The sequence below is a fragment of the Leiobunum rupestre genome, chromosome 4 (assembly GCF_980474605.1).
Source record: "Leiobunum rupestre chromosome 4, qqLeiRupe1.1.hap1, whole genome shotgun sequence".
Lineage (NCBI taxonomy): Eukaryota > Metazoa > Arthropoda > Arachnida > Opiliones > Sclerosomatidae > Leiobunum > Leiobunum rupestre.
The window spans coordinates 6,366,038-6,380,988 of NC_143387.1; the positions used below are offsets into that span (position 1 = coordinate 6,366,038).

At 35.6% G+C, this 14,951-nt stretch overlaps 2 protein-coding genes across 2 annotated transcripts; both read right to left on the reverse strand.

Annotated features, from left to right (window-relative positions):
* Positions 1-3,251: 3,251 nt before the first annotated feature.
* LOC149945954 (52 kDa repressor of the inhibitor of the protein kinase-like) lies at positions 3,252-3,605 on the reverse strand. The gene has a single exon (XM_090170671.1). The coding sequence runs from the start codon at positions 3,603-3,605 to the stop codon at positions 3,252-3,254; it is 354 nt and encodes a 117-aa protein (XP_090026797.1).
* Positions 3,606-3,653: 48 nt separating this feature from the next.
* LOC149945955 (zinc finger MYM-type protein 1-like) lies at positions 3,654-4,178 on the reverse strand. The gene has a single exon (XM_090170672.1). The coding sequence runs from the start codon at positions 4,176-4,178 to the stop codon at positions 3,654-3,656; it is 525 nt and encodes a 174-aa protein (XP_090026798.1).
* Positions 4,179-14,951: the final 10,773 nt, after the last annotated feature.

Consider the following 14,951-nt stretch of genomic DNA (forward strand, 5'->3'; position numbering starts at 1 on the left):
AAATAGCTTTATTCCACTGTTTAGGCCTTAGCAAGAACACGACATTCTGTTTACAGCTGAAAAGTTTCCATAACTTCAACTAGCAGTATATTGCAGATAAACGTCACTGAAACGTCATCAAAGTGGTACTATGCAAATGCGAAGAACGGCGACTGAATGACGTGTATGAAATGGACTTCAAATCCCCCCCTCCCCGAGCTCTCCTTTGAAAGTCCCTTAAAGCGCCTGTTACCGTTTTTCTAGGAGTCTTAACCAAAACAAAAAATGAGCTAATAACTCAATTGCATTTGTTTAATGTCATTCAAAATGTGTCTTGGGAACTTTTTAAAACGGAAACTTGGAACAGAACCAGTTACAAGTGTTCCCAATCAAACTTTATGTTGAATTGCTGAAGTTAACACCTCATAGCACCTTACTTATAAATCTTCTGCAAATGTTGTAAATTGGTCAGAGTTTCCTGATGACGAACTGATAACACGTTCGAAACTACTCGGTATTAAATTTTTATATTGTTAATAAAATATTCTTGCACATTTATAAAATTTCCGTCATTTAACCATTTTTTATTCAAAATTAAATGAAATAAAGACCAGGGGGAAGACAGATGGGTCAATTTTCCTAGGCTTATCAATATCCCTTCAGTACGGGTAAAAGAAGGTAGCTCAGCGGAAAAATTCGTCCCAACTTGTTATGTGGCCCAAAACTTCCATCGTGGTGTCTACTTTGAGGATCTGATGAGTCCGCAGCGATGCGGGGTGGACAAAGGGGCAAGAGCGGGCCGTTTATTTATTTGTGTTCTTTATTTAACAAATTAGAAGGAGTATGACAAATGAGATAACATGATAGAATATAGCATAATACAATTTATACATCAGGGATATCACGAATGAAATCACGCACACATTTATGGAATGACTGGCGACTTTCACATTTTAGAACGTGCTCAGGTAGTGAGTTCCATCTGGCAATAGTTCTGAATGTGAAATGCCATTGGCGGAACTTCGTTTTCACTCTTCGTTTAATCATTTTCGGACTATGGCCTCTAGTTTTGCGTAGGGTGTCAAACTTAAAAAAACCTTTCCGGGTCTAGGGACGAGTGACCTGACCACATGGACCATAATCGCACAAGGTCATTAACCGCGTGGCGTAGTGTAGGTGTGTCAATATTTAGTTTATCATTTCGAATTTTAGGCGGCAATGTGTCTAGACCTTTAGTAGGTTTCGTGAAGCGATTGTGTGCGCTTGTCAGGGAATCTTGATCGCCAGTTAAGGGGGGGAGACCATATTTCTGAACCAAAGTTGATTAGAGGAATTATGAGCAAAGTGGACAGTGTATGAATTAACTTGGTAGTACGGAAGAAGAAACACCTTCTCGTTAATCGAATTATGGAACTAATTTTCTTCACGACTCTTGTCTGATTACTGTAGTTTGATGAAGTGTCTAACCATATTCCAAAATCCGAATTGGGCTATCTGAGGCCCAAGGTTATGATCCATCTATTGTATAATTGTTATGTGGGATATTATGACCAAGATGAAGAACTACATGTTTATTAATGTTAAATTGCATATCATGGTCAGTAGCCCGCGAGGCCACAGCATCTAAATCTTTTTGTAAACATGCTTCTTAGAAATCTGTGGCGACTGGGTTGGCAAGTTTAGAGTCATCAGCAAACAGGTAAATGCGACTGTGCTGAACGATCTGTGGCAAAGAGTTAATGAAAATTAAAGTTTTCAAGTCGGTATATTAGTAAAATTCGTTTTGCGGAGGGTGTCTCAATTTGCTCGATCAGGCCATTTTTCTCAAAATGTATTTATGCTAGGTTTCTGAAATTTTCAGGGTTTATTTGTTAGGTACGGAAGGCTTTGGTTACTAAATTTCAGAAAAATCGAACGATTTTGTGCCGTTTTGGAAAATTTATTTTTTCACCGGTAGGTGTCACGCAAAATGTTTCACTAGAAAAGTTGTAGGGTATAGTCGAAAGTGTAAAAATAATTATGGTTCGGTTGAAAAAGACCTATTTTTCACTGAGTTTGGAGGTCGGGGGGAAAAAACAAGTTGTACTAGCAGGCAATAGCCTTTAACGTAAACAATCGTAAATAATCACAACACACATGTACATTTATTTTAGGGAACTTATGCTTTCAGCTATGTAGTTAATAATCAGATCTGCAAAAAGTTTTTGTTAATGAAAATTGTTACGTTCAACACCTAATTAGACAAAGTAGACAAAGACCGCGTCTTCCATTTCGACGTGGTTACGAGTAAGATCATCAAACAAAGATTTGTAGACCAAAAATTACGCTTATTTTTCTTTTGTTGTTTTTTAACGTGAAATATCAATTGTCCGAGTAGTATTTAAAGCGTTTACATTTCAGAGTTAAAACATTATCTCAGCTTGGCCGATTGTTGTCCAGTATGCCTCTTTACACTCGAGATCAGCGCGCTCATATGCTAGATTTATTTTACGGAGAAGGTCGTCGTAATGCTACTCTAGTAAGTCAGTTATTTAGACGAAGATTTCCCAATTGCAGACCAAGTTATACGACGGTTCTTAGAGTGGTCCGCGACTTCGACAACTGGGGTAATATCAATCCGAGGTTTCGTGGTCGCAGGGCCGGCGCTAGGATTTTCGGGCCCCGGGTAAGCGTTCTCGGGCCCCTCCCCCTCCCCCCAATTTTTTTACTTCAAAATTTAGTGTTTTGAAATATTAGTTTTATTGCAATAAAATTTCAAACACCTTTTTTGTCAGGAAAGGTTTTTAATACCCGCAGTTTTAAACACGGTAGTCACAAATATAGGTAAGCATACAGTTTTAGAGAATTTCGATACAAAATCGTTTTCTTGTGTTAATTATGTAAATATCTAAAATAAAAAAACTAGTTCAAATTTTGCTAAGCAGTTACAAATTACAGATATCATATCATCAAGTTTTGAACTCTCTTAAGACATTTTCACACGAGCCAAAGTTTTGACCAATTAACTGAGTCAGCAAAAATGGATCGGCGATCAATTTTTTTCTTGCCAAAGTTTTGATGGGTCAATACATCGAACCAATTAGTTGCCTAAACTCGAGTTAACTCATCTAGTTGGCTCAAAATGTGGGCTCGTGTGAAAAGGCCTTTAGTTTAATTAAAAAATAAAAAGCGCAATAAGAATAAGGAATTTGCTAGTTTGAACACAGAACATTTTCCACTTCACCAAGAACTTAAAATTATACTTTCTTCCTAGGTTTTTTAGAAGCGAACTCTTATATAATCCACGTATAATCTAATGAGCGGGCTAACTCTGACTCGATTGTGATCATAGCTAATCCAACAAGCCGCTCTTGCCCCATTGTGCTTCTCAAACAATTCTTAACTCTTGCAAGAACGCTGAATAATCGTTCTGCTTGGGCAACGGTAACAGGCAAAGTGCAGAAAATCCGCAAGGCTACCATTACATTTGGAAATATGTTATCAAAATTGCACTTATGAAGAGCATCGAGAAGACGCACAGGGGGAAGGGGCTCATATCCAAAATTAGCAGAGTGAATCGTTTTTAACTGCAAAATTTCTTCTTTCAAATCCTGCGCATTAACGTCTACGCTGTAAATAGATGCCATGTTTTCTACGCGCGCTGATAGCGTAGAATCGTTTAGGCTTACGTAGTTTCATAAGAAACCAAATGTGTCCATCATGTTGTCTATGGCAGAATACCTTCTAGTTAAGTTTCTTACAACTGTATCTAGAATAACATTGAAAACATTTATTTTAAAACTGTCTTCTGGGCTCAAGTTTAAATCTTGTTCTGGTGCTTCATCTATAAAGCGTTTTCTTTTGCCTTTCCTTTTTTCTGTGCCGCGAATCGATACATTTAAGTCAGGTGATATTCCAATATTTTCCGCAACCTTGCAACTTTCTGCGTAAATAGTATCCCAACTATTTCTCAATTGATTTAAATCTTCCAGTAGACTCTTAATATTGGCACTTTCAACATCTATTGTGGTTTCCCTCGCTTGAAGAACAACGCTACGTATGTTTATTGCAGCTAATACTTTGTACCAAATTGAAGCCATCAAGACACATGGAAATGATTTCAAATACTTCTGAATGCCCTTTAGTTCAGTACGTGCCTCCGCAGTCAAATTAAAGTTAAAAGCAAGTTCAACCGCCCTTTGTAACCCTGGCAAATGCATAGCAAATGGACGCACGGCATCTATCCGCGCTGACCATCTCGTTTCCGATAGCCCGTGAAGGGACGATCTAATATTTTGTTTTAAAACGTCCCATCTTTGTGGACTAGAATGAAAAAAAATATATGTTTTCGAAACAATTCCGAAAAACGTTACTACAACCGTGCAACTCTCCGCAGCATGGACACCACAAAGATTCAAGGAGAAAAAATTGCCAACGGATTTTCTTTTAATATATGTGCTTGAGCTCCCTGGTAGATGCCACTCCTATTGCTACCGTTGTCATAACCCTGCCAACGACAGTTTGAAAGCTGTAAGCCATAACGTTTCAGCTCATCGCGAATCATTTTAGCGATTGACTGACCAGTCTTCTGGTCACAGTCAACCAAGTCGAGAAAACGCTCTCTAACTCTGTACTGATTTTCTTCATCGAGGGAAACGTAGCGCAGTATAAAAACATATTGCTCAGTTTGGGCTTCATCGGGAGTCGCATCTACCATAACAGAGAAGTATTTATTACGTTTTACTTCTTTTAAAATAGTTTTTCGAACGAAGTCTTCAACTATTTCAATAAATTCGTTGTGATAGATAATGAACCATGCGTTTTCCTCCTTGTTGCGAAGCTTCAACTTTTCTTAAATGTCCTTTCATAACTGGATCAAACTTCGCCAAAAACTCTAAGATGTCCAAAAAATTGCCATTTCGACGATCTCCGATTAACTCGCTATCACCTATCAAAGCTAAACCTCTTTCCGCGAGGAAAAGAATAGCTTCGATTACGCGATGCAATACTTCCGCCAATAATGCTCTTCTCTTACCATGTTTCGGTCTAAAAGATTTTATATGGCTGAACTACTATTTAGCGCATTTTCTAATTTGCGCCATTCGAAGTACGACCTTTTGTGATCAGCGCTGCTTTCATGTTCACCCACTTTTTGTTTTAGCTTCTTCCAGCCCCTTGATAATCCCCAGCCTAAAGCCGAATCAGACTTTGAGACATCCGTGCGTCGCGAAAACAATCGACAAGCAAAGCAGTACAATACTTGCTTTTCTTTGCTCCAAACAAGCCAGTCCCTTTTTGAAATTTCCCCATTTTTTAAGATGCGCTCAAACACATTTGAAGAGAAAGATTGATTAGTTTTTCGGTGTTGGCTCAGGTCCTCGCCTAATAGCTTCTTCTACCTCTAAACTGCAAAAGTGCTTTTTTTCACTCCACAGACCGATATCGAAATCTAAAATCTTCTCATGCGGTCTAGCCATTAAAAGATGTCCAGTTTTTTGAGGGATTTCATCATTGTCACTATCACTTTCATTTTCTCGCGTGCGCTCCTCCTCAACGCCAAAGCTGTCCTCACTGTCGTCTCTCTCTTAATCGACGAGGTCCCTACAGCTACAGACGTTTCAGAAAAACGTCTTTCTCGCATATCAACATCTGCGAAATTATAATTTTATTGAAAATCTTTTAAAAACGCACTGTGTGACATGGGTGGGACCCAATTTTGTGAAATCGTCGTTTATGTCAAATTTATCAAGCTTATGCTAATATAAATGTAAGTTCTTCTAAAATTGTACATATAAATATAAATATCCAAGTTTTAGAGTAAATGCTACATCCCCTAAAAATAAACCTGAATAACCTTCTATAATTCCATGGACAGCAAAACTAAAGACGTACCTAGTCTCTGAGAATCGTGATCCGGCTCACTATCAATTAAGCAAGCCTCAACGCCATTTCCGCGTCCTTCTGACTCCTCCGACACTGCTGGTGGTTTAGCGAGTCGCGCAAAAGGTAACAATGTCTGTCCCTTTTTTGTAACTTTATCTGTTTGAGCTTTAAGTTTTCGTTTACCCGATGAAGCACTGTAACACTTTTTTCCACTCGGGTCATTTGTTTCCATTATAACTAAATCTTAAAACTTTGTGATACAACGGTACAAAAACGTAACTACCTACATACACATACAAAAAATACCGATACCGCGAATGGAATATAAGCTCCATTCACGTCGTGAGTGTCAAACAAATATGAACTCTATGAACGGTTATAACGGAGGGGTAGTTTTATTGTTGCAATGTTTCCAAATTTATCGAAGAAAAGAAGCAGAATGTGTTTTAATAATAGAAAATCGTACTGTAACCAAATATTTGGATATCCTTCTCTCTCTCCTTAGTTTATTTCTACTCCTCATTCCCCCCTTATTTGTATCAAACATTGACCCGTCCAAGGGAATATCGAGAGCTTTCGATGAACCTTGGACCGTTGTGTTTTTGGTGCCAGTCCGATCAGACGATGCTCGTGTTATATATTCTTTGTATTTTAACTTTCTTAGTAAATATAGTTATTTCTATTAAACCCAGTTTCTCTAAGTTATTTCGTTCTTTTTATATAATAGTCGTTAGCCTGACTGTTACAGTACTTTCTTCGTACGACGGTAAAATTTCGATATTTGTCTCGTACGTGCAAAAAACGTACAAATACGATTTAAATCGTACATATGGTATAGCAGCCCTGGTTCGCGCTCGCATGAATAAAATCTCTCCCTGTCTGAACATGCTTTCGGTCCCTTGGCCTCTACTGTCGTTGGGTTTTATTTAGTTAAGCACCCGGTCCGGGTACTTTTAACCCGCTTACCCCCCCCCCTAACGCCGGCCCTGCGTGGTCGTGGTCTCCAGGACATCGACATGGAAAACACCATACTTGCCTACTTCGTTGCCTATCCTCGAGTGAGCGTCAGGACTGACAGCTTTGACTTAGGGTTGGATCGAAACTACGTTTGGAGAACACTCAAAAGACACCATTTTCATCCTTATCGAGCGACACTTCACCAAGGACTGCATGACGGTGATAGACAGCGCCGACTGGACTTCTGCAATTGGTTTTGCCTCATGGCTGACGCACACCAGGATTTTCACGATCAACTACTGATGTCCGACGAATGTTCATTCGGAAGAGATGGGCCTTTCAACCGTCAAAACCAACATATGTGGGACTACGAGAATCCACACTGGGGATTTCCTCACCGCCACCAAGTGCAGTTTCGCTTAAATTTGTGGGCTGGTCTGTTAGGTGACAGAATTATTGGCCCGTTCTTCCTGCCAAATCGTCTGAACGGTCAAAACTACTTGGAGTTCCTTCAAAATGAAATATCCAACGTATTGGACGACATTCCTCTGGCCGAGTACAGACGCATCTGGTTCCAGCAAGATGTGGCGCCACCTCACCAATATCGTGACGTGGTTGCATATCTTAACGACGAGTTTCCTGCAAGATGGATCGGAAGAACTGGTCCTGTTCGTTGGTCTGCAAGATCCCCTGATCTAACACCACTCAACTTTTTTCTTTGGGGATTCGTAAAGGACTACGTATACCAAACACCTGTGACGAGCGTTGACGATTTACGACAAAGAATCATCTAAGCATGTCGCCGGGTGACTTCAGATATGGTTCGGGGAGCATTTCTCAATATGCAACATCGTGCATATTTGTGCATTGCATCAGAAGGTGGCATTTTTGAAAATATTTTGTAGAAGTCATTAAAAAACATTTGTCACTTGGGCTAATTATTATTTGTTTATTTTTCGAAATCTTATAACTGAAATGCATGTTACCTACAATTCGTTAAAGGCTATTGCCTGCTAGTACAACTGGTTTTTCCCCCGACCTCCAAACTCAGTGAAAAATAGGTCTTTTTCAACCGAACCAAAATTATTTTTACACTTTCGACTATGCCCTACAACTTTTCTATTGAAACATTTTGCGTGACACCTACCGGTGAAAAAATAAATTTTCCAAAAACGGCACAAAATCGTTCGATTTTTCTGAACTTTATTAACCAAAGCCTTCCATACCTAACAAATAAACCCTGAAAATTTAAGAACCCTAGCATAAATACATTTTGAGAAAAATGGCCTGATCGAGCAAATTGAGACACCCTGTATATCATATCTTTCTAAATAATAAATTGCATTTAAAACTTTTTGAATTACTGTAATCCTTGAAAAATAATACACCTTAAAAAATAAACAAAAACCAAAAGTACCTATTGTTAAAAATAGCCTTAGAATCTTCCAAACTTGCGGAACTACGCGAAGACCCGGTATAGGCCATGTTAGCCGAAAATGAAACCGTATTATCCGTTTTGTGAAATGTTTCTTTTTGTTTCGGGCACGCACCGTCATTTTAAACCCTAGACCCGACGTCTACTACAACAGCATATTTCGCGAATATTGTGGTCCTACTGGTACCATTACCACTCCCAACAAATAAAGAAAGGCTTATTTCCGAAAGGGCAAAAACGGCGCGACGGCGAGCTCTCTTCGCCGCGGATTGAATTCTACGCCCCGAACCGTTCGGTTCGTACATCTTTAAAATTAATTATTTGCGGCTAATAATTTTTGCACCATTAGGTTCCGCTTAATAAGAACGTTGGTAAGGTGTAAGTAAAAACTGGAAACTATGTGGCGGGGCTATTGTTCCAAATTGCCAGTGTGGTTAATTATTGTTCTCCAAGTGTCTCGTATTATTGAAAGTGTGATAGAAATTTTATGTATTGACGGATTTGTTTGATACACTATTTGGCATTTACTTATTGATTTCATTATTTCACATATTTTTGGTAAAATCACTCAGACATATCGATCCAAAACCGACGCATCGATAGCCAGCTTCACTGACTACTCCTTTAACATTATATTGCGGGAAAGCTGATATTAATTCCCATTATTGATTTTTTTTAATTAATGCACTATACAACTTATTGAACTTTTTCCCAACAAGTTTTAGCGTCGTAATAAGGTCTTAAACAATCTAAAATATACATATGATCGTTTCTGTATTATTTGTTAACGCTGAGTCGAATGTGACCCACCGCGGGTCGCCAGGACTAACAGTTATGACCAAAAGTACACCCGAAAACGTAGTTTTTTCGAAATTAACGGAATATTGAAAACTTATATCAGGATTTTGGCCAGGACTGTCCATACTTTCGAATCTTACGTATTGTTTAGTGCCGAATCGAGTGAGACAAACCGTTTCCAAGTTATAACGACATATGTGCGGAACATAATTGGTGCTTTTTTCAAAACGTTATGATATTGGCATTATCGTACACCTCGAACGTTGCCTAAACATTGCTCTCCGGACCACCGCAATGTACCCGTCTTACGTACGACTAAGTGCTGAATCGAATGAGACAAACCGCAAATCCGTAGGATGAATTGTTTCCGAGCTTAATGGTATTCATATTAGAAAATTGACATTTCATCCCCCAACAGTGTCTGAAATGGTTTTTTCCATATTTTTTAATTTTTTTTAACAGTATTGTATTTGACTAATGTTTGACAACAGCTCCGTACCGGTTTTTTAAACATATCTTTATCAATTCTTGTAACAAACATTTATCAATACTGTACATTCTACCCAGCGTTAAAACATACTACAGAACCAATACCCAACTCGACCCGATGCCTAAATTTGAAATTTGGGGATTTTTTACATAATAGAGAAAAAATCACGTAACTCAGTAAGAATTTGGTCATAACTCTGGCGGACCTGCTGTTGTTCCCATTCGACTAAGCGTGAAAACTTTCATCGGGAACAACACCAAACACGGTACAATTCGTTGAACGCAAAATGTCGGGGGCAATGGCCCCCTCTTGCCCCCCAAAAACTAAGTTGTCCTCCCCGCATCATGGGATCATCAAAGTACACACCTGTTATGTTTACTATGTAATACTCAAGGTCAGCTATAGGTGGCGCTATAAGTCTAGCTAGGGGTTTACATTTGTTTGTCTGTTAGTATGCTTCCCAACCCTCGTGCTAGATAGGAATTCCTCATTATGTAAATATCATCAACCATCATTAAAACTATTTATTACTTTTAAACATTCACGATTATGTATCATTGATAGTACGGGCATTAATACAACAATGGCGACGGGGATAAACAATTAAGTCAGCACATCATAATTTCGGAATTTCGTGAGGACGACGCAAGGAGGCAGCTTTTTTGGAAAGTTCGAGAAAGTCCGCTATTTTTTTTAGACCGGGAGATAAACGAAGATTTACTGCGTACTAACACGCACCGCTAAGCCTTGGCAATACGACGGTTTATCCGAAATTCGAAGTAATTTTCAAAAAGCCTTGAGAGAAGTGAGCTAAAGCCAACCCAATTATGCCTACCTACGGATATTTAGAAAAATATTATGAAACTGTGGAATCGTAGATATCTTATTCTGAGAGAATGGACCAATATTTTCTAGCCAATTCAGTCACTGATGAAGTTAAGAAGAAGGCGATTTTATTATCATGCATATTAGCAGCTACCTAAGTAGTAGTAAACTAAATATGAACACTTTTTTCCAAGATGGCCGCCAAGATGGCCGACAAAACAACCCCCCCATCCCCCCAAAAATATTTTCAAAAACAAAAAATTTTTGTCCTTGGAAAAATCGAAAAACATATTTTTGTTTTCAATCTCAAATTTCACCTTGAAGATAATCTTTGACCTCGACGCCTGACACCTGTACACAACCACTAAGCCTCGGTCTATCAAATCAACAAGTTTGGTCACGATCGGACAAGGTCGAACCGAGATATCGGCGGTAATATGTGACCCCACCAAATACTTACGTTAATTTACTTTTGGTGTCATTTTTTCGTTTTTTTCGTTTTTTGGCCATTTAAAATGCTAATTAGTTATTTGCGAGATGGGGAAACGAATTCGCGACCTTCGCTTTATACCCTCGGCGGTTTTGGCCCCACCCAAAATACTTTAAATAATTAAACTAATATAAATAAGTTTTTCGCAAATATTTTATTATTTTAAAAAACAATGCTATTTTAAGTAATCAAAAAAAAACACAATTAGTTATTATAATATTTAATAACTATGATATTTCAATATATTTTTTATACACTTAACAACATATGAAACACTAACAATAAAACTAAAAGCTAACAAATTAAATTAATAATAAAGAATTAAAGAAGGTTGTATAAATAATTTGAAGGCTGAAAAATATAAAAACACAAATGTTAAAAAATATTTTAAGTGTATAATTAAAAATAATTATAATTACATCAATTCGTAGAAGGTATTTTTCCTCTTCGGTACAAAACGAGATGTCGGGTTGGAAATTCAGGCTAGAATTTATAAATATAAATAAATTAACCTATTAAAAATGAATATATCTAAAAAATATTTACCACAAGAATTCTTTTTGTTGCTCTATCATCGCACGAATAAAACACTGGTTTTGGTCTTAATCGCTTCGGAAGTATACAGTTCGAGAATGTCTGAATTAAAACAGATCGAATGTTGTTCAATGCCAACATGTTGAATTTGATCTAACATACGAAGTTCAGACTTTAAATTCTTGTGATTCCATCGCGAAATTTGACGAGTATTACAAAGAATAAACATTCTTACTACTCGAAGAGAAACAATTTTAAAGATCGCGGTAAAGAAAGTACAGGCTTTAGATGTAATTCACCAGACATCTTGAGTCTAGATTTCTCCTGGTAAAATCCTTTACATTGAGATTTTATAGTTTAAGCCCGACTTTTATTTAAAAATTTAAAAATATTGTCTTTGGGAATAATTATTAATTTTTAATACAACGAAGGTTAACTAATTATCACTATCCTTCTTAAACATGTTTTTTATAAATTAATAAAAACAATTATATTCAATTTTTAAAAAAACAACCTAGTACAAAATGTACTTAGACATTTTTCAGTTAATATACTAATCAATTACAAAAACAAACATAAAACATTAAAGTTTAACAGATATTAGTATAAAAAAGTACATAGAATACATGAAAAAGAACCGAAAAAAAACCAGAAAGAATAATAAATAATCAATGGGTCGTTTGATATGAGCGGTAGGATCAAGTGTATATAGCGAAAAAGACGAAGAAACAAAAAAAGATAGCGCAAGAGATGAAGAAACAAAATAAATAATAATAATAATAGAAAAACATTAAATCTAGTACAAAATGTACTAATAAAAATTCTTGAAAATGCGTTGGATAAAAAAGATGAAAACAAAGGATTTTTTAATATAGAGAAAAAAGAACTTTACACCAATCCCAACATTAAATTAATAAAGCTAGTTAAAAAAGAAAAAGTAGATTATGAAATATTAAAAACAACCTCCACCGCCTGAATTAAATTAATAAAGCTAGTTGATTTGGAAAACATATTTAAACACTTAAACTTTCTAAAATAAAAACATTTAAAATAAAAAATATAAAACATTTTAAAAATTAAAACCTTTCACCAAAATAAACAAATTAAAAAATAAAAACACAAAAAAGTCTTTAAATAAAAAAATTAAAATTTTATAAGGTTTGAGTCCTATTTCAAAAAATAAATAGTTTTTAGTTTTTTAAAAAAATGAATAAATTATTTTAAATACCTTGAGTCGCAGTTGGAAAAGTTGCCGACGATCATTTAAATTCGAATTTGGTCGAGATAATTTGCAACTAAATAAAAATTTAATTTTAATTATTGTAATTATTTTTTTTAAATTAGTATTCCTTACTCTAAAGTTGTAACTATTTTAACTTCTTGTCGATCCAAATCATTAATAAAAAATAGAACGATCATGCCTAATTCTAAACGGATGTTATATCTCGTTAGGCGAAAGTCAGTTGTAATAGATAAATGTTTTTTTCGGAAAAAGGAAACTTGTTGTAATTGAAAGAGTAATAAAAGGTCACGTTGAAGGCTCCTACGATTTTTGTGTTGACGGAACCATGGGATCTTATTTAAATTTTTATATAGGCGCATATGTTTTCCAATTAGGCGTAAAATTTCGTAAGAAAACCAGCCTTCAAGAGAGGATTGAGTGTGGAACAATAAGCCGTCAAACTCAAAAGCCTCGTGGGGACAGACAAAATTAACAGAATGAACGTCAAATAGACAAGAATTGTTATTGATTCTTCTAGAAAAAACCGAAGCGAAAACAGCTGGCGATAATTTGAAAGAATTTTTTATAAAGGGACAGGCAAAAACAATTTTTTTAAAGGGTTCTATTAATGTTTTACACTCAAGAAAGACAGTTCTCATACAGTAATTTTCAACTCTAATTGAAATATCGGTAATTTTAAAAAGGTTATAATTCCTAACTTTACGTAAAGCTAAATATTTTAGTGAAAAAGGGTTAATAGCGAGAGGATGAGTAATCTTACCAGAAACAGTCAAAACTTCGCGAGAGCCCATGGTTTATAAAAGGAATACGTTGAAAATCATGCTTTTATAAGAAAGATTTCAGAATATTTAATTTTTACATCCTGATTTTAACCTGTTTTAAAATCAAGTCAAAATACAATTTTTTATCAAATACACCCTGCAGAAATATAATTTTATCCATTCGTTTAAATTTTATACCTCGCAGAAATATATTTCTTCCCATAGAATTTTAAAACATCTAACCCTGTAATTACCAAAATTCTTACATCCATAATCGATTTTTAAAGCAAAATAATATTAAAACTCTTAGGGCGTTGTCTTTTTTGTCACGAAAATTAAATATAAAGTCCTTCAAAAAAATAATTAATAATTTTATATTTTTATACATGTCTACATATTTAAATTGTTATTCACAAACAATTTTAAATACCGTTGAAATACTGATAAATTATAACTAGGTTCTATCCTTGTAGTATTAATCACTTTAATATTCAAGGTTTTATATTTTGAAAAAAATTAATGAAAAAATAAATTACTTTTGGTATAAAAGGGCAAAATTTTACTATTAAAACGTAACAGGCTAAAATGGCTTCCACAAGTAATAGTCAAATCTCCGAGAGTCAGGTAGTTTCAGTTTTCGATAGTCCTGAACAGGAGATGTTATTAGAGTCTGACGAATCGGATGGGGACTATATTCAAGAGGTTCGTCGCATGTCAAACATCGAACAAGTTGGAATCGAACAATCAGTGAAAGTCAAGAAAGGGGGAGTGTCTTACGAAACTAAAACTCCGAGAAAAAAAGCGAGCGACAAGGGATTATATCTAGATATTCAGATATATTCATATAAAAACATCAAACATCTTCCCCAAGATGAACTCTGGAAGGGTGATTATAAGAGGGTGAAATTCTTAGCTAACACCCTATCCATGGATGTTATTCGAATAATAAACTCAACAAACAGGCTGAAAAAATTAATTGAGCAGACGGAAGGAAAAATTGTTGTTCCACCCACGAAGGCAAGTTAAACTCATTAATTAATTATTCGTAATAGTAATTAGAATAATATTTTAGACCTGGAAACGAAATTAGAACATGGAAGACTCGAGTGATTACGATTCGGACTCTCAATTAGACTTTTCATCGTTAAACAGTTTTAATTATAAAAAGTTTTATAAAATTAAAAAATTAAGCCCTAGAAATTCAAAAAAGTGGAAATGTAAACAACTGGACATTGACCTAGAACTAATATACTTAAACGAAATCCCCACACATTTATTTTTTACAGTATTTGAAAAGATTCTGTCCAAAATTATCAAATACGTAAGACAAGAAGCACCCGGTTTCGATTTCCTCAGATTTGCAATTCAATCGGAAAATTTAGAACATCCAATTAACATTAAATTTATTAAAATTGATCAGTTAACTGTTTCTCGAATATTTAACCATATAGCTCGCGTTGCTCAATCAAAAAAAGATTTCTTACTAGATGGAGAAATTAAATTTAGTATAATTCTTTTGAAATCCCCACAGAAAATGGGAAAAAAATTTTTATCTCTAAAAAATAGAGATATTATCG

What these genes read in the sequence shown, in the direction of transcription:
- LOC149945954 (XM_090170671.1), bottom strand. Translation starts at nt 3,605, where the DNA reads ATGGCATCTATTTACAGCGTAGACGTTAATGCGCAGGATTTGAAAGAA.
- LOC149945955 (XM_090170672.1), bottom strand. Translation starts at nt 4,178, where the DNA reads ATGCATTTGCCAGGGTTACAAAGGGCGGTTGAACTTGCTTTTAACTTT.